At 37.9% G+C, this 26639-nt stretch overlaps 2 protein-coding genes across 3 annotated transcripts in view; one reads left to right on the top strand and one right to left on the bottom strand.

Annotated features, from left to right (window-relative positions):
• Positions 1 to 1357: 1357 nt before the first annotated feature.
• Positions 1358 to 21053, bottom strand: CISD1 (CDGSH iron sulfur domain 1). The gene is made up of 3 exons (XM_054572766.1): positions 20854 to 21053; positions 14294 to 14499; positions 1358 to 1766 (listed from the first exon to the last, which is right to left on the bottom strand). Exons 1-3 carry the CDS (start codon positions 20876 to 20878, stop codon positions 1677 to 1679), a joined length of 321 nt encoding a protein of 106 aa, XP_054428741.1. The 5' UTR covers positions 20879 to 21053; the 3' UTR covers positions 1358 to 1676.
• A 1196-nt stretch (positions 21054 to 22249) lies between these two features.
• IPMK (inositol polyphosphate multikinase) overlaps positions 22250 to 26639 on the top strand; it is a 41910-nt gene continuing 37520 nt past the window's right edge. For both annotated transcript variants that reach the window (XM_054572767.1, XM_054572768.1), the window contains exon 1: positions 22250 to 22715. In XM_054572767.1, the coding sequence (XP_054428742.1) occupies positions 22526 to 22715 (190 nt within the window). In that variant the 5' untranslated portion in view covers positions 22250 to 22525. The remainder of the gene's footprint in view (positions 22716 to 26639) is intronic.

Genomic DNA, 26639 nt, shown 5'->3' on the forward strand with positions numbered 1-26639 from the left:
CATAAACACACACACCCATATAATCCCGTACCTTTGAAAAATAGTTTTAAGAATTGGGACTAGTTTTTCCCTCCACTAACTATTAAAATGCAGGACTAACAATTTCTAACTATAAAAATTCATGACTAATAGTTTCAAATTCAAAATTAAGAAAACAGTTTAGTCTGTTAAAAAAAATGTCCCTTTATCAGAAACTGGGTGTTCACGGATTTTTTTTCCTTTGAAACAAACTTTTAAAGGCATGATGCTCTTTTAGCTGACCATTCATACTTATTTTAAAAGGGAGGAAGGGCATGGAAAAAATTTCACCTTAAAAAACTGATAGGCAGAATCCAGGTTTGTGATATTTTAGATTTTGTGCTGAAGATGCACTGTATAGGCAAGTCCAAGTAAGTCTTAAGTACATGGGACACTTAAAACAAGTGTACACAATCTAGACATCAACATTATATACCATAATACACAAAACCATACATTTTAAAAGTATCAGTGGTCATGTAAGAATGCTGATATTTGATTTCATGGATTCCTGTAACTTCCAAGGTAATAGAATGTTAGCAAGTAGAAGCTTGTGATTTACTACTTCTGAGAATTCAAGTATCCTAAAAGAAACAATGAGAATGTTTGTTACTTTTGTCAATATCAAATTATGTTTTCCTATGTTACATATATAGTCATTTTTTTCCTCTAACCCATAAAAATCCAAAATTCTCTTTAAAAATGTTAACTACTCCTTTCTTCTTTTATTGCTTCTAATTACTTAAGTTTTCACATTTTCATTTTTCTGAGTTAGTAATGAATGTAATGTTTCTGGGCTGAGTCTTTGAAATAAAAATTTTCTCACACCTTTCATCTTGCCCTGTGACGACCATTTGTCATGGATATGTGTGGCTTTGTGTTCAGGAGACATGACATTATATGCTCTGATTAAATGTCCCCATATCGGTGCTTGCTACTCCTTGGGTTAGAATTCTGGAACATTATATTTTAAGGCATCCTTCATGATTTTTAAATCTATTCTCCCTGTGATCTAAATCACTATTGCTTACTTTAATGGATCAACTAACTATCCATGAAAATGACTATAAAGAAGTTACCACTCCTTTATTACTGACCTGGCCCACTTCTAAATAAGCAGAGTAACATTCAAAGGTGATTTTGATTAAACACTGGGAAAACACAGAAGGTGTCTGTTCTCAGTGTCATTACCACTGTCAAGAAGAAAATCAAGGTCATAACAGGTTTTTCCTAGATTGTATTGAAATTAATGTAGCCCAATCATCTCTACTTTCTAAATTAACTAAGTAATAAAAGGTGATTATTTTCCTTGAACATTATAAGTAAATCTGCATATTCGTGATTTTGAGAATAATTTATTACTTTAACTTCAACATACAACTACATTCTAAAGTAATTATATTGAACGTAAAGAAACGGATCCTTCCAAGACCAAAATAACCCACAGGCCATGGCGTTGCTTTCGCTTTTTCTTTTTTCTTTTTTTTGTTTAAACAAATGTGCACCATGGTGGTTCAACAAGTAAGGCAAATGCCATGAATATGAAAGCAGCAGTTTGCAATGTATCACATCTAGAACCCAGAGAAGGTGAATTAGACAGAAGTGGTAGTCATTCTAATAATCAGGACAAGTTGGTTTGCAGCATCGAAGCTGTTGATTTAAGTTTCTTTTCTCTTTATGATCAGAGGTCCCACGTTGTCTCCAGTCTCTTCATTGTGTTTTGTGTGAGACCCATCACACAATGGGAACTAGGAAGAGAGAAAGAGAATGTGAAATGTCTAATTACAAATGCAGTATTAGGTTTGGCAAGGAGAGGGTGACGTTTAATTCACATATATAACATGATAACTCAATATAAAATAGCATTTCCTTTTGTGATATTTGATTATGCATTTTGAAAACCTTTCCCATGTTTATATACTGGTTATCCTTTCTAGTAAACTGGCTCTGTCCACTGCCTATTTATGTGTAAGAGTCTAAGTTCATTTGTTTAAAATCAATTTATATATTATCCTTTGTTGTACTCTGTACAATTTTTTTCCCTAAACCTTTTTGTTTTATTTTTTCATACCCTTAATTCCTCCACTCTTATACAAACAGGCCTTTTTAATATCATACATTTCCCTTTATACATTTCTTTTTTTAACATCCTTCATGGAGACTTCTTTTTCTAGAAATGTGGTAGATTTACATTTCTTTTCATGATTTCACATTTTAGATATAACTGACATTTTTGTGTCCAGTGGGAGGGAAAGGGACAAAACTAAATTTTTAACAGTGTTCTCCAGAGTGTGCTCCAGAGAAGTAATGCAATATATTCTGATATGGTTTCATTATGTGTCTAAAAAACATACATAGCTATTTTGTTTCACTAAATACATTATTATTTTACAAAGGTCCTGCTATTAAAAAACTATTTTAAACCAAACTCTTCTAAACTGACTAGATTATGGACATTTTTAACTTTATCCATTACCAGTGTTCTATAGAGTACACTTTCCAAAATGCTGTTCTAGATCTTGTTGGTTCATTATTATTAGAGGTTGCTTCCTAAATTGTTACACCTTTCTTCATAATTTTATGAAAATAAAATATAAAGTGCCTATATATAGTTTCAAAAGTATCATATTCGTCAACCTACTCCACTGGGATAATGGTGTTTAAAATATGTTCAAGGTGTGACAAGGCGGTGGCTGGAGGACCAGCCGGGTGAGGCAGTGGCTGGCGGACCGGGCAGTCCCACATTTGTGTGGATAAATCTGGAGGAACAGCTAGGGAGTGAGAGAGACCACGCAACCCAGGGTTCCAGTGTGGGAAAGAAAGCCTTAAAACCTCTGGCTGTAAAAACCTGTGTGGGTTGCAGCCAGGAGAAACTCCCAGCCTCACAGGAGAGTCCCTTGGAGAGATCCACAGGCTCCCAGAACATACACAAACCAACCCCCCCGGAATCAGCACCGGAAGGGCCCAATTTGCTTGTGGGTTGCGGGGGAAGTGACTGAAAGCCAGCGGAGAGCCAAGCAAGCAGCATTGTTTCCTCTCAGACCCCTCCTTCATACACAGCCTCACAACACAGTGACCTGGGTTGCCCTGCCCTGGTGAATACCTAAAGCTCTGCCTCTCCCAATGTTAACAGGCGTGCTGAGACAAAGAAATATGGCCCAAATGAAAGAACAGATCAAGCAATGAACAGATAGCCAACCTATCAAGATGCACAGTTCAAAACTCTGGTAATCTGGATGTTCACTGAACTGGTTGAGTATGGTCACAACATGGAAGAAGGCTATGCAAAGTGAAACAAAGGAAAATATACAGGGAACTAACAGTAAAGGGAAGGAGACCGGGACTCAAATAAACAACTGGGAGAAGAAGGAAGAGATAAACATTCAACCAGAACAGAATGAAGAAACAAGAATTCAAAAAAATGAGGAGAGGCTTAGGAACCTCTGGAAGAACTTTAAATGACCAACATCAGGGGTGCCAGTAGGAGAAGAGGAAGAGCAAGAAATAGAAAACTTACTTGACAAAATAATGAAGAACTTCCCCAATCTGGCCAAGGAAATATACTTCCAAGAGACCTGGGAAGCTCAGAGTCCCAAAGAAGTTGTACCCAAGGAAGCACACACCAAGGCACATCATAATTACATTACCCAAAATTGAAGGTAAGGAGAGAAATCTTAAAAGCAGGAAGAGAAAAGGAGACAGTTACCTACAAAGGAATTCCCCTAAGATTATAGCTGATTCCTCAAAAGAAACCTTGCAGGCAAGAAGGGACTGGCAAGAAGTATTCAAAGTGATGAAAAACAAGGACCTACAACCTAGATTACTCAACCTAGCAAAACTATCATTTAGAATTGGAAAGGCAGATAAAGTGCTTCCCAGATAAGGTAAAGTTCAAGGAGCTCACCATCACCTAGCCCTTATTATATGAAATGTTAAAGGGACTTATCTAAGAAAAAGAAGATCGAAAACTATCAACAGTAAAACGACAACAAATTCACAACTATCAACAACTGAACCTAAAAACAAAAACAAAAGCAAAAGCAAACTAAGCAAACAACTAGAACAGGAACATAATCAGAAATGGAGATCAGAGGTGAGAGGAAGGAGGAAGAGGGAAAAAGTACAGGGAATAAGCAGCAAAAATAGTAGGTACAAAATAGGCAGAGGGAGGTTAAGAATAGTACAGGAAATGGAGAAGCCAAAGAACTTCTATGCATGACCCATGGACATGAACTAAGAGGGTGGGAAATGCTGGGGGAAGGGATGGTGCAGAGTGGAGGGGAATAAAGGAGAGATAAAAAATGGGACAACTGTAATAGCATAATCAATAAACTATATATTAAAAAAAATTAAAAAAAGGAAAGGCCCTTAAGAGAATCAATTATTTTTTTAAAAAGAGACTCTGTGAGTGAGTGTTTTAGTCTCTTAGGGCTGTTATAACCACTCACCACAAGGTAGGTGGCTTAAAACAACAGAAATTTATTTTCTCTTGGTTCTGTAGGCAAGAAGTCTGAAATCAAGGTGTCAGCAAGGCCACACTCCTCTAGTGGTTCTAGGGGACAGTTCATTCTTTGTCTCTGCCAGTGTGGAGTAGCTGTCAGCATTCCTTGGTTTGTCCTTGGTTATCTGTGTGCCTTCTCCAAGTTTCTCTCTTATAAGAGTACATGTGACTGCATTTGGGGTTCACTTGGATAATGCATGATAAGCTCTCCTTCTAAGATCCTTAACTTAATCACATCTTTTGCCATAGAAGACAATAATCACAGGTTCTAGGAATTAGGACATAGACATCTCTTGGGGCCCACCATTCAAACTACTACAGTAGCAATTATCAACTGATGTGCCTCCAGAATTTTTAAAACCAGCGATACCTGACTATTAAGGTATTTTCCCTTAGATTATCATATCAATAACTCTTTTCCCTTAGATTATCATGTAAAAAATGACAACAGCGGCCCTGACTGGGTAGCTCTGTTGGTTAGAACATCCTCCCTATAGACTGAGGTCGCAGGGTTGATCCCCAGTCAGAGGACATACAAGAATCAATAAATACATAAATGGAACAACAAATCAATGTTTCTCTCTCTCTCTTTCCTCTCTAAAATCAATAAAAGGACAACAGCCAACACAACAATAGCCATCCTGTGTGAACGCCTTGTCATGAACTGCAAATATAGAGGTCATACGATAAGGTTACATCTTATAGGTCACGTTGAATAATACAGTTGCATCTGATGGTTAATTCTTGGTACCAGAAATCCTGATATACCAGTATAGCCACCTGATTTTTTAAAAAGTCACTTTAGAGCAAAAAGGGTAGGTGATTACTATTACTACTTTTTTGCAAATCAATAAAGATTATACCTTTTTTGTCATTTTGGCAAAAAAATATAATTTTTTGGTGTGCCACAGAATTTTAGTAATTAGTTTGTGTGCCATGAGATGAAAAAGGTTGAGAATCACTGTACTACAGTGATAATGCTGCAAAAGTTTATCACAAAGTGAAGAAAGCTTTGTTGTTCTAGCACAAACTTTTGTGAAAAAAGTATTTTAAAAGCACCACGAAGAATTCATCCTTTTTTTGTTCTTAAAATTGGTTGACGGCTGATATTAAAAAAATATATATGCTTAAAACTGGGCTAGTTTTCCTTTATATTAATCTTCATTACTAAACCTTTCCTGTTTATCCTTTACCTATTTATTCTTCCAGACAAACATGAGAATTGTTTTTGCCAAATCCTATTTTATTTCTCTTGTAGTTTTTGTTCTCAGGTCTCACGCATATTCTGACAAGACTGTTTTATTTCTCCAGTTATTATAGTTACATATAAATTCGTTTGTGACCTCTCTATATACAAAGTCTGTCCAGAAAGTGTCCAGACACATAATACGAAAAATAGAGACGTTTATTAAAGAAGATGCGAGATACAAGAAACATTGTACACAGGACAATGATACCTCAGTCGCCTTCAAAGCAGGCACCTGGGGAACAGTTCTCCTAGTTGCCATCAGTTGCCCTGTCATACTTTCCTGAATCTCATCAATAGTCTGAAGTGATAAAATCTAAGGGAAAATACCTTAATAGTCAGGTATTGCTGGTTTTAAAAATTCTGGAGGCACATCGGTTGAAAATTGCTACTGTAGTAGTTTGAATGGTGGGCCCCAAGAGATGTCTATGTCCTAATTCCTAGAACCTGTGATTATTGTCTTCTATGGCAAAAGATGTGATTAAGGATCTTAGAAGGAGAGCTTATCATGCATTATCCAAGTGAACTCCAAATGCAGTCACATGTACTCATAAGAGAGAAACTTCCCTTTCCAAGGTGATTTTAGTTTTGGGAAAAGCCAGAAGTAGCAGGGTCTAAATCTGGGCTGTAGAGAGCTGAGTCACCTGGGTGATTTGATGTTTCACCAAAAAAATCTGCACAACACGTGAGGCATGAGCAGGCGCGTTGTCATGATGAACCTGCCAATCATCTACTGCCCATTGCTACAGCCTTCTGAGTCATCTGACTAGTTTCCACGGAGGAATGTTCAAGCCTAACACAAAATCTGATACAGATTCATTGCTGTACTTGCTCAGCCATTGTGAATGTGACAGCCACACAGTACACATGCTTACTCACTGGTGTCTACTGCCCCCACTGACTAGTACATTGAAGTCATCACTGTTTACTCATGTGCATTATAGTCCACTCTCCTTGGCTGCCAGGTTACACTGATGTCATGCAAACTATTCTTGTTATATTAACAATGGTTGGACTTTTTCTGGACAGACCTCATCTATATTATTGGTTTTTGCAAGTATAGCCTTCCTACTGTTAAATAAAAATAACAATCCAACAGTGTTTTGGTTGTCTCCTCCAGATTTTACCCTTAGAAGGTCCAACTACCAGTAAATTATTTGTATTTGTGTGTGTGTGTGTGTGTGTGTGTGTGTGTGTGTGTGTATCTTTTACTTCTATTTCATGTTAAGCGATAGCTAGCATCTTTGTTTTATTTTTGATGTCTGGAATGTATCTACACTCTAGAATATAGAGTTTCCTGCTTAGTATAAGGTACACTATTGCACTGAAAGAGTCTAGAAGAGTAAAGTAACAAGGGTCTTGGCCTTAAGAGTAAAATTGCCTCATTACTCACAGTGAAGGGGAGTCTAATTTTAGATACCTGAAACTAGACAATGATGGTATATAATCTTAAACCTTGCTATTAGAAGTGTCTACTCTAAAAGTAAAATAATACTTGGTTGATGTTAAAAAAATGAATTTTAATTTTACTATTTATATATAATTCTAACTTAAAAATTACAGAAAACCTCATGGTTTTCAGAATATCTTATATACCCAGGCATAAATTCCATCTTGGGGTAGATGGCAATATAAATGTAAAGTATATAAAGCTTATGTTATTTCTTTTTTATTTTTTAGGTCAATAAGATATGGCGCACAGTGTATTCATATTAAAAACAAGTCCTTGCAGCAAAAACATAGACCTAAGCTTTCAGGTTATTCGGCATAGATGAGGAAAGAGGCCATAAAAAAAAAAAAATCCAGATAAAATGTATCCTACAGCGAAGAACAGCATTTCAAAGTGACATGTTGGAGAAACAGATAGATGATTTTACAGTGAGAATAAAAGTTTACATTGTAAAAGACTCCATTTTTATAAATAGCTCACACAAAACATGTCACTGTAAAGTTTTATGCACATAGGTTATAAAATATTTCTGGAAAATGAAATATCTGTAAATTAAAAAGCCTCAAAGAACATAGTAATGTAGCATGCTTCACTTTTCTTTTTTAATCTCATTGTTAAAAACACTAGAAACTAATTTTCTCAAATTATTTTCCTCCATATGTAGAATCAAGAAAGGGAGAGAAATCTCTAGAGAAATAAAGAAAATCTTATAAAAGATTAACAAAGCCGTATATAAAAATTATGAATATACATTTTATAATAATCTCTGACTAAAACTGAAATTTACATTTTATCATGTTCTTAAAAGTAAACAAGTAAAAAATAAATATTTCTTTAAAAAATATGAATAATAGATCCTATTTATTAAGGAACTTTCATGCTTTTAAAGTATAGAAAGCTTTTATGCCTTTAAACTAGAAACTAGATATTAAAAATCATTTTGTTCAGAGGCACTGATATCTTTTTTTTAAAAAAAGATTTTATTTATTTTTAGAAAGAGGGGAAGGAACAGAGAAAGAGAAGGAGAGAAACATCAATGTGCGGTTGCCTCTCATGCACTTCCTCCTGGGGACCTGGCCTGCAACCCAGGCATGTGCCCTGATTGGGAATTGAACCTGCAACCCTTCGGTTCACAGGGCACTCAATCCACTGAGCCACACCAGCTGGGGCAGCACTGATATCTTTTAGTATTAATAATACTTTCTATTATTGCTTAACCACAGGAATTACTGACGTAAGTCAGAGTCATCTCCCAAACTTCATGTGAAGATTAAGTATTCTCATTATATTTACACATTAGGGTTTTCTCATTTTAAGTTATGAAACAGCTAAACATTTTATTTTCAACCAAAACCAAAATGAATTATTTCAAAATAAGATTAGCAATTTCTTAGGAATTCTTTGTACATGTCAATGGGATATATTTATTGAAATTAGTTCATGATCTGTAATACAGTATAAATAAGTGGTAATTAGTTCACATTAAAACTCAAATAGTAAATTATGTAACAATGTTTTTTAGAAAGTGTCTTATTTTAGCTTTTTTATTCAGGAGAAAGAAAATGAGTGATAAATACTTTCAATCTAGGTATAGTAGTTTTTGCATTAAATACTAATGTAAAGAAAACATGAAAATTTTTATTAAACTTCTTGCTTTTAAAATTTTGAAACTTGTTTAATTTGTCAAGCCAAGAGCTGCAATTATAAAAATGCAAAGGTTATACTGTATTCAGTTCACGTAGTATCAATACTTAAAGATCAAATAATTGATGAAAATGTCTAGCTCATAATTGACTCTAAACTTTGTTCTAAGTTGCTAGCCTTTGTTTATTAATACATCCTGAAGAAAAAGTTTGGAATTAAATTGGTTGAATTTCCTGTATGACCCAGAAAATATTGTTATGCTTGTTACAACAATTAAAAATCTACTAATCTCAAATATCTTTAAAACTAGGGAAGAGAGAGTTACGGAGAAGTTGGAATAAATGTTTGGGAGAAAAAAGAAACACCGGGATCCTTTTTTTCCACTTGGAAAGCTCACAACATTATCAGGGTCTTTATAAAAAACACAGGATTTGTTTCTTTTTAGTGGTCCCATATCTCAAGTTATGAGGTTTCCGTTTTTAGGGAGATTCAAAATGGAAACACACATTCCTCCTTGAATTATCTCTTATATCTGCAACAGTTAAAGAAAATTTTTGTCTTTCTTCTCCAAACTTTGTATTTTTAATGAGAGTTTGGATTATATTTCCCAAGGAAGTTGCCTAGAGCCATCTGGCTCATTACCATAAACCACTCTGTGAAACATGATTACTTTGATGGAGAAAGAAAACAAAAACAGTGAGACCTCTGAACTTCCTGAGAGAATATGACATTTTATACCATTTTTATGTACTTAGTTTGGTAAATGTAAGATAGTAGGTATAATAGGAAAATGTATAAACAGAAATTAAGATTTTACAAGACTGTCCTTATGTGGATTGACCAACATTCAAAATAACCTATTATGTGTTTCTAAAAAAATTTATTGATTTTTTTTTTTAGAGAGAGAGAGAGGGAAGGGGAAAGGGCAACAGGAAGAGAGGGGGAGGGAGGGGGGAAGAGGGGAGGGAGCAAAGAAAGGTGGAAATGGGGGAGGAGAAGGGGGGGAGAGAGAGAGAGAAACATTGTTTGTTGTTCCACTTATTTATCCATTCATTGGTTTATTTTTATGTGCCCTGACCAGTGATCAAGCCTGCAGCCTTGGTGTACTGGGACCTATTATGTTTGTTAAACATTGTTTCTATGAAAAAATGGACTCAGTGCAACCCACTCCCAAACCATTAATAGGACAGACTTTCTATAACACACACACCCCAAAACAAAAACAAGCCCACCACTAATAAAACCCCCCCAACTCAGTCCCTGAAGTTGTAAATAGAAGAAAATGATTCTATATAGTATGTGCAGTTGCAGATCATTTCAATTTCAGTTGAGCTCCAGATGTTAGCTGGAATGGCTTTCCTCTACCTCTAACTTCTCAGTCTGCATTCTTCTCCTGCCCTTTCTCAAAGTCTCCCCTGCCTTCCAGATGGCCACAATACAACTCACCAATGACGTAACCTACTTGAAGTAAATGGGGGTGGGGTGGGACTCTAGCAAGACTATGTTGCATACTCTTCTCTCTTATGTCAACATTCCTTTACCTTCTTGTTTCCAAAGTAAGACTATCTTCCTTTCAAAGGCTCAGTTTCACATCTGAGCTTAGTCTCATCTCCTTCCACCTTTTTTCAAGACACCACTGCCTCAAAGTCTCAAATAGTATCTTTCCCTTTGGTGGCTTTCATCATGTCCTCTCTATTGGCTCCTTTCCTTCTCACTTTACATTTGGATAGCCCGTTTGTGAAATATGAAACAAGCAAACTTCTGAAACAACAGAGGGCGTACCAATCCTGGGGGATGGGGCTGAATGAGGGAATGAGGGAATGAGGTGTATTAAAAAATGAATTTCTACATGTTACTACTAAGAGATCTGATTCATTAGATCTGGGAAAACTGATCATGTTAGATGCACACAACAAAACAGCAATTGTATCTTAAGAGTGAATCAGGATTATAATAAAGTATATTTTGCATATAACATATTTTGGAGGTAGATAAAAGAGGCATTTAGGTTTTATTATAAACAAAACTGGATTGTATAAGGAAAAATTACTAAATATAAACTCAATACAGCTATCTAATCAAAGGTATTAATTGCAAGTCATCTGTGCATTGCCATGTGTGTGACTTCGCACCTGTGTGATAACCTTAGGAACCTCAAGAATGTGGGGAGCTTCCAAAGAAGCCTGAAGAATGAGAATATCCGTTAACTTGAATAATATTCAAAGTGAACTCTTAATTCACTTTGGGCATAAAAAGTACCCAAGATTCAGTGAAAATTCAGAAGTGACAAATCCTAGATACAAAGACGATCATTAATGGCATGAAAGATAAATGAAAAAAAAAAAAAAGACTGAGAAAATTTAAAATAAAGTGATTGGTCTGGCACTCCTTTCCTTAAAGTCTACCTATGGGAAACTGTGATCCCTAGTTTAACAATCTGGAAACTCTAAATTTTATCATGCAAGAATAATCCTGGAATGTTATGTTGAACTATAAAGTCTAATAAACATTTAAATCACTAGCTTCTGTACATTTGTGTTTCTTCCTGAAATACTTGAGATCTTAGTCCATGGAAGAAGGTCAATATTTACTTTATTGACCTTTTACCTTCTAGGAAAACCCTACCAAGGTAAACATACTTTACTTGACCTCAAAGCTAAGCATCAGAGTTCACGAAAACTTATCTTATTTCTTCTTCTTTCCATTCATGGTCATATTTACTGAAAATTTGACATATACTCAGACTTCTAGCATTTCTTTATTAGTAGTTCACACTTTAACCTGAATGCAGAAAATTCTCTAAGAGTTCATACTTAGTCCTTGATTTTTATCTGTATCAAAGATCTTTTGGTTTCATTCCTCTGCTTGACTCATCAGTTTTGCTGATCTCTATCTCTAACCCTAATCGCCATGTCTCAACTTTAGTCCCACATTTCAGACTGTCTGCTGTGTATTTCCATTCAAATGTCACCGTGAATTCACTCTTTGCAACTGAACTCGTCACTGCCCTAGGAAATCAGCTTTTCACCCCGAGTTCCTTATTTCTGTTAATGGCACCACTTCCTATAATACAACAAGCTTGGATACTTCCGTGCTCATCAGTTTTTCTCCCCCAGTTTTCCACACACACCAGTCACTGCATTTGGCTGACCCTTTCTTCAAAATGTTTCATGCATCTATTCATTGTTCTCCATTCCCACAGCCAGCACCCTGGTATAAGTATGTTAACTTTATATCTGAAATCCCTAACGAGCCGCCCCATGTCTGGAGACACAAAATCCTCACACTGGAATACTCAAGACTCTCTTCAATTTGGACTAGTTTCTGAGGGGAGACAGGTGGTAGGACCAGACTAGAATCTTCATTGGTCCCATCTTTGCTCATATTGAGTCTTTTCCAGATTTCGAGAAAGTCTTCAATATTTCCTAGTTTATTCAAATAAACTAGGGCAATTTAACTCCCATGTCTATCATTATTCCTTCCAAGAAAATTCTAGCCCACACTGTAAGCTCTTTTTATATAAAGCCCTGGTACTGTATCCACTACACATACCTATGATACCTGCTGTTACACTATTTAACTTTTGTCATGCATGTATATATAGTAGACACGAAATCAATTAAAATCACTGACTAGTCCTGGCTGGGTGGTTCAGTTGGTTGGAGCATCGCTGTGCACCAAAAAGTTCTGGGTTTGAGCCATAGGTCAGGACACAAACCTAGGTTTTGGGCTCAATACCCAGTTGAGGTACATATGGTAGGTAACTGATCCATGTCTCTCTCTAAAATCAATAAACATATCCTTAGGTGAGGATTAAAATAACAATAAAAAATAAATAAAATCACTGACTAAAGAACTATTACAACTCTGACTTAGAAATTCTCTAATTTATTAAGGTATTATTTTCTATATTTTGGTGAGTAACAAGAAAATGAAACCTATTATAGTCATAATTTAAAAAAACAAACCAGAACTAGTATATAGAATGTTACTGAGGATTACTTTCCAGCAACCCCACTAGTACTTCCAAGCAATCCCACATTCCTAGTGAACAGTGCTCTTCTTAAGATACAATGTATTGTGATGCCGCTATTATTTTTTAGTTCATATTCCATACATTCATCAAGCATTTTTAGACACATGTCATAATGCAACCACTGTGTCACTGGATTACACAACATTGACTGTACTGGGAGAAGAGGGTTAGTAGAATAGGCTTCCCAGTGCCTAGGATGTGGTATGCTGATTTGTGATAATGGCTCTCCACTGTAGGAAGGGGTCCCTCACATGCTTTCAAACCTCACACAATGTGCTTCCCAAAATAGATACATCTTTTTTTTTTTTAAATCCTCACCTGAGGATATGCTTACTGATTTTAGAGAGGAAGGGGCAAGGGGAGAGAAGGGGGGAGGGGGGAGGGAGAGAGAGAGACAGAGAGAGACAGAGAGAGACAGAGAGACAGACAGACAGAAACAACGGTGTGAGAAACATCGATCAGTTGCCTCCTGTACACGCTCCAACTGGAGATCGAACCTGCAACCCAAGCATGTGCCCTGACCGGGAATCGAACCCATACACCTTTTGGTGCATGGGAAAACGCTCTAACCAATGATAGACAATCATTTGTATTGTCTATTTTCTTAGTGCTTATGAAGTTATCTTTAGTGAAGTGCATTTTGTTTAAGTGCTAAAGTGGCAATACATACAGTATTTTCAGCATACACCAGAAATTCTGAAGCCATTCAGTGTATGAAGCTTTTCAAGATGACCTTATGAGAACATTTTTACCATTTCAGATCAATAGCTAACATCACTGTCTAAAAGCTGTGGGTGTCAAAGATAACGTTTCCAAACAGAACGTAACGAAATGCAATTCTCACAAAAGAAAATAAGATTTTTAAAACGCCAATGTTATAATTTAACTACAAGAGCTGCTGCTTAAAGAAAGCTTAGGATATAGAATAAATGTTTACCAGATTAAAAAAAATTTTCAAGGCTAATTTTCAATACTTTCTCTTGAAATTTCTAAAAATTATACTAGAATCCAGGAGCGTAAAAGCTCCAAAAAAAGAGTTTACCTCTTCTGTTTCTGTGTTTTAGGCTGCATACTTCCTTTAATGGGATAGTGGAGGGCTAAAATCCACTTGAGGAGGAAATCTTAAGAGTAAAGAGATTTCTCTCTCTTTGGCTAAGAATATGGTTACATTCACCTGAACTCAATGAGAATATTATGTAATTTTACTGTACAGTGGTTATACATCTTAGTAACTATATTACTGAAGAGTACATGAAAACAAGAGAACGGGATCCACTAAAAAAAGAAAGGAAAAAAGGTATATCTTAACAGTATATGGTGAAATCAGTTTGATAGATTAGTTTAAAAAGAAATATTACATTAAAAATGGTACTAATATAAAGGACTTGTTTTCCTCACCTTTTTGGACCTCCAGCAACGGCAGTACACAGCTTTATCTCCCAAATCCTCCATGTCAAAAGCATGTACGATCTTGGGGTTGTCTTTCTGAATGTTAAGGTTAACCATAGCTTTGTTGCGATGATCTTTAACATAAAATCTTTTGTAAGCTAGATAACCAATCGCAGCTGTCCCAGCGGCAATGGTAACTGCTGCGATCCATTCAACTAGAGCAGGAAAGAAAAACAGGAATAATTATAGAAACCAAAACATATGCTAATACTCTAACATAAATGCTCAGGAAATCCAGTTTTGAGTATTAAGCATCCCAATAGTAAAAAGTTGGTTTTTAATGTTAACTGAATGATCAGAACACAATGGTGTAAGACTTTGTTAAGACCTTCCCCAGCCCACAGTTAGGCAATTGTGTATTTTCTATTGAGAGATGACAGCTAAAGTAAGATAGAAGAGGGAAACCTAAAAATCATTTAATAGATGGATAAAGAAAAACAAGGTTTAATAATCCTTTTAAGTGTTCGCAAAAAGATTTAAAATAACATGTGACCACTGATTGGTGTGACTCACTTGGTTGGGCATGGTCCCATAAAGCAGAAGGTTGCGAGCACCTGGTCAAGGGGCACATACCTGGGCTGCAGGTTTGGTGCCCTTTAGGGCACATGCGAGAGGCAACTGTTTGATGTTTCTCTCTTACATCTAATGTTTCTCTCCCTCTCTTTCTCCCTCCCTTCCCTTCTCTCTAAAAATAAAATCTTAAAAAAACTAACACATGAGCCTGTAGCTACCTATTGCTTAAAAAATACATTAAAAAAATTCAGACTATAAATGAGATAGACCCCTCTCCCCCAAGTCAGGTGGTTATTATGTTAACAAAATGACTCAGAATTCATTTACATAGAAGGTCCTTTAGTGGTTTTAAAGTGCATAACCACAAACAGAATTTTTGTATCCAAAGAAAAAAAAACAAGACAAGTAAAACAAAACCATCCTTAATAGTAAACATTTAAAAGAATATATCTAGCATGATTTTGGGCTTCAAAGCCATTCAAAAAAAATTTTTTTTTTAATGTACTAATTTCATATGAAACATGATCAATATAATTAGAGTTATATTCTCATTTAATAAATTCTTAAATTTCCATTATCTATCAGTAGAAGATTATCTGAATTCTGAACAAACTTCACTTTAAATTTAATGACATTTTGGGGGTTTGGGAGATGAGTGAAAAAAGCAAAGGGATTAAGACTTACTAAGTGATATTTATAAAATAGTCACAAAGATGTGAAGTACAGCATAGAGAATACAGTCCATAACACCGTAATAACTATCTGATAATTCCCCCAGAATTCTCAGGGGGATCACTTCGTAAATTACATAAACGTCTAATCACTAAGCTGTAAATCTGAAACTAATATAATACCAAATGTCAACTGTAATTGGAAAATAAAAAGATAATAAATTTAATGACATTTTTCTACTCAATTATTTGCTTGACTAACAGGCCACCTATTTATTCTTTTAACATAGCTTTTCAAGGAGTCCTTAGAAACCCAAGCACTTAACAACTACCCCATTTCCAGAGAATGTTGGAGAGGAGAAAGTTCTGCATAGTCTGGTTAGCCTCAGCCTCAGAGGAGAGTTGTCTATTCCCAGCACGGAGTGGACTGCAGGAAAAAGTTGAACAGGGGTCAGGATAAATACACTGGACTGCTTCCCAGCACTTCCTGAGTCAGATCTTCACAGTGTTTGAAATAAGTTCCCAGACTACCAAATAAAGCCCTAGAGAGATAAGTATAAAAAACACATTCCAAGGCCAAATAAAAACTTATAATGACCAATTAACTGCATGGCTTAATTTGCAATATTGAGTCAGATTTCTTATTATACTAATGTGATTAACCACTGTACCCAGTAGTGCCTTACATAAAACTGGAGCTTGTCTTACAAAACTCTAAAGGAAAGGAACAACCGTTCTCACACTTAGTTTCCTTTATCTTGGTCTTCTCTTAGCTTATTTAATAATTTAGTTTTTATTGACTTTCTAATTAGCACATTCCTTGGATTCTATTTTCAACCACAGTATTTTTCTCTACAAAGTAATTTAGTCTGTTTTCCTTCCCTCAACATTTCCATTTCTCCTTGCTACAATCCCATAAAATACACATTAACACTATGTCCTTCCCAGGTGCTGCATGACTGAGAAAACAAGTTAATAAGTCATTTGACAGCTTAAACCTTTGGATTCACTGAAGGATGCTTTTTAACTGCACATTTTGTGGAGGTTTGTCTTGAATTTTGGTACTGCTTCATAGTATTTCCTGTGGCAATTCCAACCAGGGCTGAAACTCTGCTCTGATTTCTAGCTTGATTCATGATCTTCCTTTTTGATGTATTATTTACCACGGAATCTCCTTGAGAAAATATTCTGTCAGGAGCTATGGCAATCCATTTCTTCGATAATGGAAAGCCACTCTATTGAATAGTTAATGTACTTACCATAAAATGAGCTAAAATATGGCTTTGTATAGTATATGTTCAGTTATGTTTGCTGAATGCTATTTTTAGAAAAAATTTGAAAGGAGGAATAATCTGAAAGACTAAAATAACACAATTCCTTAAATGTTGTTCATCTTTGTTACACCTTACTTTTTAGGTGAATTATAAGGTGATCTCTAACAGACTTATTTTAATGGTGCCTAGATATTATGAAAAAGCCTGAGACCCAAAGAACATCTCCAGTTGGCTAGCATTAATTTGTCACATGATATAAAAAGAGTATCCAATAAAAATTTCTATCTTAAACTTAAAAAAAATCCTTATTCATTAAAACATTCTTCTATTCTCTTTTCTCATACTTCCAACTGAATCCATATGGTAAGTTAAAAATTTTTTTTTTTACCTTCCCTGGATTTTTTTGATGAAGAAATGACAGAATAACTGACACAAAAAAGGGGCAACAGCAAATGAAAGAAATGGGAATTGACTCCAGATATCATCCAAGAGTGGCTGCCCCACGGGGAATCAAAATATGCCCTGTGACCCTACATCCTAACAAAGGCCACTTATGACCCTACATAAATGTCACACACACATGCAGGCTAGAAAAACAGCTCTGTATTTGCTCCAGTGAGTTTTTAAAATTAGTGTAGAGAAAAGCTTAAGAATTTCCATTTCTTCTTTTCTCTCTGCCCAAATTCTAATTCTCTAATCTCATTAGAGACGAATGTAAAATTTCCCAGAATGAGAAAAATTACTGCAGCCTCAGTTTTTTCTGGCAAAAAACTGTGGGTGCCACTTTTTGTGTACAACTAGGGGAAAGAAGGAAAAGGAAACCATATAAAGATAGATAAGAATGATGGCAGATTCAAAAGTCAACAATTAGAGTAGAAAAAAGATTGAAAACCCAAGTACCACTTAGTTGTTGGTACTATATACACCCATTAAGAAACAGAGGCAACAAGAGACTTCAGCCAAGACCCAATTTTTAAAGATATTTCAGTTGACAACTAACTTTAAGACGATCTGGATCCAATCCAGAAAAATCCTGATCATTATTTCTGTCTCTTCTGGTTTATACTCACTTGAACTTTCTATAGACATCTCTCAAGGCACAATATTCCTATAGTTAGACCAAACTCCCGCTTATTCAACCTTATTTAACAATGCTTTCTATCTACACAAATTTTTGCTCATCTCACCCTGCTTCTTTTCCTTTAGCCCCTTTTCTGCCTCAAACTGTCCTTTCCAGCCCAGTGTCAACTGCCACAAAATCAGAATGTTCCTTTCATCTCAGGAGAGGGGGAGGGGAGCTGTGTTTAAATCTTAACCTCTCTTAGGTCTCCTCCAGATCCGCAGGCTGTGCCTGGTAGTGTTTTCTCTCAAGGCCTGGCTTACAGGTAGTATTCAATATAAATTGAGTAAAAAGAAATAACAAAGTACTAATTTGAATTTACACTCCACCTGCCCATCAGACCAACACACTGCTTACACCAAATAACTTATCTTTGGCCTCATCTTTAACCTCTTATATTAAAGTGTGAAATGTAAATACTTCCTCAGATTTAAAGTAAGCCTTTATTATGAAACATTTCAGATATACACAGGGAATACTCCAATGAACTACCATTTTCCCATTTACTCAGCTCCAAGAAGTATCAATTCACCACCAATCTTGTTTCCTCTATATGCACCGTCTCCCCCGCCCCCACCACCGACCCAGTTATTTGTTTATAACCTGTAGAAACTTCTTTATTCACACTCAGATCTGCACAATCTTTCTCAAAAAACCAAACCCTTACATGGTTAGTTTAACTCAATGCATTTATTGAACACAAATGAATTAGTTTTATAAAATAGACAAGGGTATAAAAGTCAGAGAATAAGAATTTATGAAATTTAGTTTTGGTTACATACATTGTAGTGTTCAAGGTCTGGGATGAATAATAAAGCACAAGGTAGACAGATGAACACTGATTTTATAACTGAGGATAAAGCAAACTGGAAAAAAACAGTGATTTGAGGGAGCAACAGATTAAGGAAGGCCTTCTAAAATATTTGGTTAAATTGGAGTTTTTTTCTTCTGAATATAGGCAAGAATTCTGTATGCACATACATACCCTTTTATTTTTTATCTGACATATACTTATACAGTGATTACCACTATCAAATACCATTCTAAGCCCTTTATAATTATTAATTTATTTAACTAAGTAGAGACATGGTCATCTTCCCCAAAATCAAATGATATAAAATGCTTTTCCATCTGCATAAACTAATAAAATTATGGTTCAAAAATTGAGAGAGTAATTTGAACTCTAATCATTATAAGGTGGACGCCCAAAACATTGTCTGTCTCCACACAACTACATTTGAGAAAGAAGATGCTGGAAGAAAAGATTTACAAAGGGTCACAACAGTTCTCACAACAACCTTTATGCTTTTAGGTGAAATAAAAAGTAGCTGCTTCTCATAACAAAGTTGAGTATTTCAAGATTAATAACCCTCTTCACCAAGCAATTTCCTATCCCTTAGAAAAGTGCACACTAAGGGGAAAGTCACACTTGGATTCACGTATGGTTAGATTTAAAAACAAAACAACAAACAAATCTGTGGTGATTGCAACAAAGATTAGCCTGTAGGTTGTATGAAGAAGCCTTAGGGTTCACCTATTTCATATTTCAATAGTATGCTGCCTAAACAGAGTTTAGTAACCACTTGCACAAAGTGACTCCACATTTTAAAGACACATTTGAAATCTTTCCAACCGTATTACACAAGTGCAAATTTGTCTTCCTATAATATTACCTGTGGCTCAAATCACGTATCTTATTTTACACGACAGTCTTATTCCTGAGAAAGTACAGGTTTGGATTTTTAAAAAACACAAACAAAAATCATTCCCTATTTTAAATATACCAAGGTTCCTCTCTCTAATGAGACTCAAGATGAGTATCCTTTGAAATAACTTCTGCCAATAATCACCTCCTACCTACCTCATTAGTAACTTAAAGATGTCATGGGTTGTCCCCCTCACTCTGCCAGGTAACTTTTGACAACAAAGTGGAATCCTCCAATTTATAGAATTTACTACAAAATTAAGGCTCATATTAGTAGGAACCTTTTTACAGATTCTGGCACTGCTGATTTTCAATATGTACTAAGTAAATCAACGGGGCTACTTTTAATTAACTTCTGGACAAGCTCATTACCTTTGCTTAATTACTGTTACAGGTGACCAAACGTTGAGGTGTGGCATTTCATATTGGGCAGAGAGATCACATGTTATCAGGTAGATATATTATATTAATAATTATATTACCATCAAGAATTTTTATGAAATAAAGTTCACATTAATTGACTTCTAGAAAGTCTCTTTAATTTTAATTTGACCTTCTGTGAAGTGACGTTTCCAAACGCTAGGTACCAGCACAAAGGAAGCAAGGCTGAAAAAACTGAAGGCTCGGGAAGCTTATTTTCAATCCCTTCTCCGTTGACTGCCACAAAGTGCCAGATGTCAGAGGCATAACGAAAAACTGGAAAAACTTAAGAACCCGAATTGGATTTCTTCCCTTAAAAAAAAAATGTGCAAAGCTAAGATGTGATTAGTCATGCATCTCTTCAGGATTGCTGGCAATACACTCTCTGAGTATACAGTGATTTAAACATGAAAAGGGGGAACAGGGTTTTTTCTTTTGTTTTTCCTTTCCTCTCCTTTTTTCCAAGCCCCGTGATTTCAGAACACAGAGGTGTATCAAGGAAGAACTAGAAAAGCTAGCATAGGAATCATTAGGTTTTAGGGTTTGGCTAGTAGAAACGTGATCCAGACCTGGGTAGATGCCTGAATGGCCCCCCTGCCAAGTATGCCCAGGATACCACCAACCCACACCACTTTCCCGGTTTGGCCCAGGAAGCCTGCAAGTCGGCCAAGAGCATGCCCTTCTGCATCTCAAGGTTACAGGACCCGCGGGCGCGCAGAGCAGCGGTAACAGCCCACAGAGGTGCTGACGAAGCTGCAACTGGTGCGCAGGCCGCCAGCCTCACCCGCTCCCAGGCCCCACTTCACCTCGTACGCTGGAATTCAGACTCATGGCGCCGTCGCTTGCAAGGGATGTGCACAGGACACTGAACACAAACAGGCTAGCGCCGACAGACCGAGTCAAGGTGCGAAAGGCGGCCTAAGGGCACCGACTCCAGGCAACTAGGGCGCAGGCGCCGCGGCAGTCCAGAAGCACGTGCGCATTATCCACCCTAGTTGATGCTGAGCATGCGCAGAGCTGTGTCCTGGGCCTCAAGGAAGTATACAGTCCGGATTTTGACAGCTGCAGGAGGTGGGAGGAGGAAGAGACCTAGAGAGGTAGCAACTGAGTTTGCGCAATCTTGAGGGGCGGAGTCCTGGAGCCCTGAGGCAGGGCCTTGGGAATAGGGATTCCAGGCCAGGTTTTACGTCTTTCCCAGGTGTGTGGGTTTCTCGAGACAGCGTGTAGGTAATAGGAGGGCAACTGCCATAATCAGATATCTAAAATTTTACCTAAGAATTTCTTGTCCAGTCCGGTACCTGCAAGGCCAGGTTTAGGTTTCGTATAAAATGCCAGTGGCAGACGCAAATCAAGCGTAGTCCCATTCCAGAATCTTTCCTTGCTCCCGATGTACATCCCTTTCCCTGCCTTTGACCCAGTCATCAGTTGAGGACCTTAGAACCTGCGCTAAGGGTCGAGTGGGAGAGAGGAGAAACAAAAGGCTCATTTCTTCGAAATATGTGCTCACCTAAAAAAAAAAAATTCAGATTATTCTCTATCTTCTACAATCTGAGATCAGGGCCAGTTCCAAATATTTCTTTTTTTTTAATGAGTCGTTTAGGGGCACCGATTTAGGGAGAGAGGCTAGGATTAACTTGACAGGTATTTTGAAGGCGCGCCTTCTAAGAAGCTGCCTGATTTTACTTCTGTCGTTAGTGCGTGGAGTGGGAGCTTGAGCTGATTGCAGTTTTGGGGTAGCCTCCGAGGCCACCCTTGGCGCTGCAGCTGCCTCCTAACTCTCCTAACACGTGACTGACCGCTCCTCACTACTAGAAGCCCCAGGCCTTTGAGCCGATCCCTGGAAACGCTGAAACGCGCAACTGAATGAATGAAAGCACAACAGCGCCGATGGCCCATTAACGCTGGCCGGGGGTTTGGGGAGTGAAGGACCGCGAGTGTGCCCCGCCCCCCCGGTCGCCGTCCTTCGCCCCGGGCCCACCCTACCCAGTCCCACCCCGCCCCAGGGGGTCCCTTGCGGGCGGCCTGTGGGCATGCTCAGTAGCGGCGGCGGCCCCGGGTCGCGCAGTCGGAAGCTAGCGGCGGCGGCCCTGCAAGCGGTGCTGACGCCCGCGCGGCAGCTGAGGGGACTGGAGGACGGCGGGAGGGGGCGGGGGCGCAGGAGGTGGGGCTGCAGTCTCCGTCAGGGCCCCAGGGAGCGCCTCGGCTGGGTTCCGTCTCTGGGCTGCGGTGGCGCTGGCGGCCGCGGCGGCGGAGCAGTGGGACCCGGGATCCGTGCTCCGCCGGGAGTTGGGCAGGGCAGCGCCCTCGCCTCCGCGGCGTCATGGGCCCCCTCCCCGGGCCTCAGCGGGCACCAGCCGCGGGAACCCCCGGGCCTCCTCGCGGCCGAGTCTGAGCGACCCCAGGGTTCCCCGGCTTATTCTCCCTCCGCCCTATTTTTTTTTCCTACCCTCACTGCCGCTACCGCTTCAGCTCTCGGTTATGGCAACGGAGCCGCCATCCCCCCTCCGGCTCGAGACGCCTGCTCCCCCAGAAATGCGGGTCCCACCGGCAAGCGAGGCCGTTTCCGAGAGCACCCCGAAACCGGCGGGAGGCAGACTCCGCTTCCTAAACGGCTGCGTGCCCCTCTCGCATCAGGTGGCCGGGCACAAGTACGGGAAGGACAAAGTGGGTAAGTAGGGGTGGCGCGGGGCTCGCCGCTTCCCTTTCGTCTCCCTGAATTCTCGGCCGGCGGAGGCAGCCTGGCGCTCACGGCCGGACGCCCCCCTGGTCTACATGCGGGCCTCTTCCGCTCTCCCCCAGAGCCTCGCGACCTGTGCAGCAGGGTGTCGAAAAGTGGGGCGATTCTAGGGTGTGGGGCGTCAGGCTTAAGCAAGAGGTGGCAGGGAGAGGAGTGCCTGGTCTCCTCCCCAGGGAGTTTGGGTGTTGATTGGAGACAGCGTTGTTAGTGAAAATAAGGAACTTCATTTTTACTGGACGGGGAAGTAAATTCTCCCCCGAGCACGAGGTCTGTTTATTATAACTGGGTAGCTATTGCAAAAGAAAAGGAATGAAATGCAGATGATGCTCATCTAGTGCCTCTTTTTCAGTGCACAGCAGCAGGAGGATAGGAAAAAACATAGCCCCCCCCCCCTTTTTTAGAGCTTGTCTTATCTGAGATCCCGCCCTGCCTCTAGAGAGGTTTTCTTGATATCTGGTGGCTTTCCCCGGGAGGCGTGGTTCCAGTAGCAGAAACTCGGATTCTTGATTCTTGGTAGAAAACAACACCCTGCTGTTGTACTAGAGTGGTTCACAGGCAGGACATTCAGTTATTCGTGATCCATCTTTATATAAGATTATCGTGGCCTGTGCAATACATTTTTTGAGCTCACAACGTTTAAAGCACAATACAGAGCCTATCTCAGTTTACTGTCTTGACTTTGTACAGTTCAGTTTAGAAACTGTAATTCACTTAGCGTACTCCCCCTGCTTCCCTGGGTCTTGATTACACGGAGGAGTGCCTGAGTAAACCAGATCTTAGACCTGAAAGCCACTAGAGACGATTTAGTTTATGCTGGTAAGATGATTTGAGTTTAGGCTGGTTAGGTAATACTGACATTTTTAGACGAAATAACTGAGGACAAGTCTAGTTAAGTGACAAGCTTTAAGTCGCACCGCTGCAGTGTGTTAGAACTAGGAAACCACGGGTCCTGCCTCAGAGCAGTTTTTCCACCTTGTATTATGCTTGAAGAGAACTCAAAGACTTTTGAAAACAGATGAAAATGTTTGAATGTACTGCATATTATTTCTCGAAGAGCAGCATTTCCCACTACTTTTATCTTTAGCTCTTTTTGTTGAAAGTTAGGCCTTAATGATGTCATGTAGTTAGTGCGCCTTTCTTACCACTAAATTGTCAGTTCCTCCAGTTAGAGACCCAATCTGTCTATTCCCGCAGCAGCCTTGTACATTGGGCTCAGTTAAACTTCAGAAGGATGTAAGAGTGAAAATTGACCATTCCTTTAGTACACCAGATAAGGAAACAGATGTCATTCTCAAGGTGTTTAGCATAGATGTAAGGAAACAACATTCTCAAGATGCTTAGCGTAGACATTCTTGTGTGTCGCTTCAGGTAATAATTGGAGAATACCTAAGAAATTACTGTTAATAGATTTATGTGCATACCAGTTGATTTACATTGATGACTTGTAGTGATAATATTCTAATACTATTTTAGAGGCCTGAAAAATACTTATTTTCTAAGGGTCCCTAGAGGTCGGCTTCTGTCTAAAGGAGAAGAGAGGGAAAAAATCCCAACATTAACACAAAATCGATGATTGACACTTAGGAGTGTAACTTCTGCTTATCAAAGTATGTAATAGCGAGCCTTTTCATCTCAGACTCATTAGAAATACCTTGAATGTGATGTAAAACTATATTGCAAATAGTGGCTGAAAGAATTTGTCACCCAAATTATCTAATTAAGGGAATAGTTTAGATTCTAGAGGAAGGAGTCCTAAATTTAATTTATTGTGTTCAATTTAAAATAAACTTGTTCAATTTTGTAAATTTTGTAAGACTTTTTTTGGGGGGGGGGGTAAGAGTAGAACTGTCTTTGTATCACCAGTGCACAGTGCCTCCAACATTCTGTGCCAGCAATTTAATAAATGTTTGATAAATTTATTTCTCAGTTATTCACACAGTCTTGCTTATAGTGTTAGTGAAGAGACACCATATGATGATAATCTTCCCTATTCATAAAATGGATAACAAGATAGTAATTCAGATTTAAGAAGTTTTATGTCTCTCCAGTATAATAAACCACTTATAGTTCTAAAGTACCTTATGTATTAATAGATCACAGTTTGGTTTCGCTGTCAAGTGAAATTCTCAGAATAAACTTTCTTAAAACATTGTGTGGATATTTGTTTTTACTATCATTAAAATTTACTATCATTAAAATTTACTATCAGTAACAACAAAAATTGTTGTTACTATCATTAAGTAACCAGAGTTTTTGGATTTAGGATTCATATCTTACCTATTTCCAAAAAGGAGTTGTTGGTGTAGATGAAAAAAGGGTTCTAGAAAGTAACCTTACAGGGTGATCTGATCATAAAAATGGGCTGGTCATGGTAGGTATATAACTTAGTTTACTAAGATTTATCTTTGGCTTAAGCGAGCCCTGTCCACTGTTTTTTGCATCTAAGACTGACACACCTTTGAAATAACCGGTTTCTAGAGAGCACATAATCTTGTTTACTATCTTGTAATTCAATTCTCTTCTTGCTTTCTTCCTCCTTCTTGTAATCTTCCTTAATTTCAAATGCATAAAAGAAACTGCAAACTTCCATTCTGCAGAGCATTCGAGATCTTGCTTCCCGGCAGTTGTCATCAGTTTGGGCTGAAATAAACTCTTATAAAAATTCCCTACAGGTCTGGATGTTTCTTACATCGACAGTGCCTTTGTCAACTGTCCATATAAGAACCAATAGAACCAATAGTGTAACAGTGCTTGAACGGAAAAATAGATCTTGTTATAGTTGTGACAAGAATGTTATAGTTCTGATAGCAGTTATACTTTATGCTCTTCGCTGAAATCATGTCATCAAAGTACATTGAAATCTTAATTCCAGGCATATGAAGTGCCCCCCCCCCCACTCTTCTTTTTAAATTGTAAATGTAGTCATGATCTTTTAGGAAAAAATACTTGAAGAGTAAAACTGTATAGTGGTGCCCCTCTCCCTGCTCGCTGTCTCCAAAGAGCAAGAGCTGGTAGCTGTCTTGGGGGTATCCTTTCAAGCCTTTGTTTCTGGACACATACATGAACATATAACACAATTCTGATTTTTGTACAAACATACATATCAGCAACGTTTTGTTTCCCATCTGTATTACATCATGTAGTTAATATATCCATATTTTTATACTTTTTTACATACTTTATTTTTTTAAAAACTGTTGTATTCTAGTGTGAATGTAATATAATTTTTTCCTCTAGTGTTGGATTTTTAGATTTTCATCACCGTTTTGCTACTATGTTATGTATTAAACATTCTTGTTTATTATAGTATACCTTGCACATTGTATAACTTTTTCTGTAGGGAAGTTTAACAGGAGTGTGACTGCTACCAATTTAAATTCCCAAAGCTCACCAAAGTTAGCAAAAGATCCTCTTGTTTTAATATTTAATGTACCATTACTTTCAAAAGTCCTTAAAGATTTAGACAAATAATTGAAATCTGGTATTTGTATCCTGATCCAATTTAGGATATAGAAATGAGGTAGTCTATAGAGAAAAGGGATTTAAACTGATAACTGTTTTTGGGGGAAAACACACAACCTTTTTTTGTTTACTGGCCTACTTTATTAGATATTCTCTGAAACTAATTCACTTAAAATAATTTCACACTTACAGAAAAGTTGTAAGAACAGTACAGAGAACTCAACATTTTTCTCAATTTTTGGATATGCATTTTTTTTCCTGAACTATTTAAGAACAGGTTGCATGCCCCTTTATACATTGACACGTCAGTATATATTTCTGTAACCACAGCACATTTATAAAATATGGGAAATTTAACAGTGATACAATGATTTTACCTAATCTATAGTTCAT

The sequence above is a fragment of the Pteronotus mesoamericanus genome, unplaced genomic scaffold (genome assembly GCF_021234165.1).
Source record: "Pteronotus mesoamericanus isolate MK-2021 breed Mesoamerican mustached bat unplaced genomic scaffold, CSHL_Meso_final contig_24, whole genome shotgun sequence".
NCBI classification, from domain to species: domain Eukaryota; kingdom Metazoa; phylum Chordata; class Mammalia; order Chiroptera; family Mormoopidae; genus Pteronotus; species Pteronotus mesoamericanus.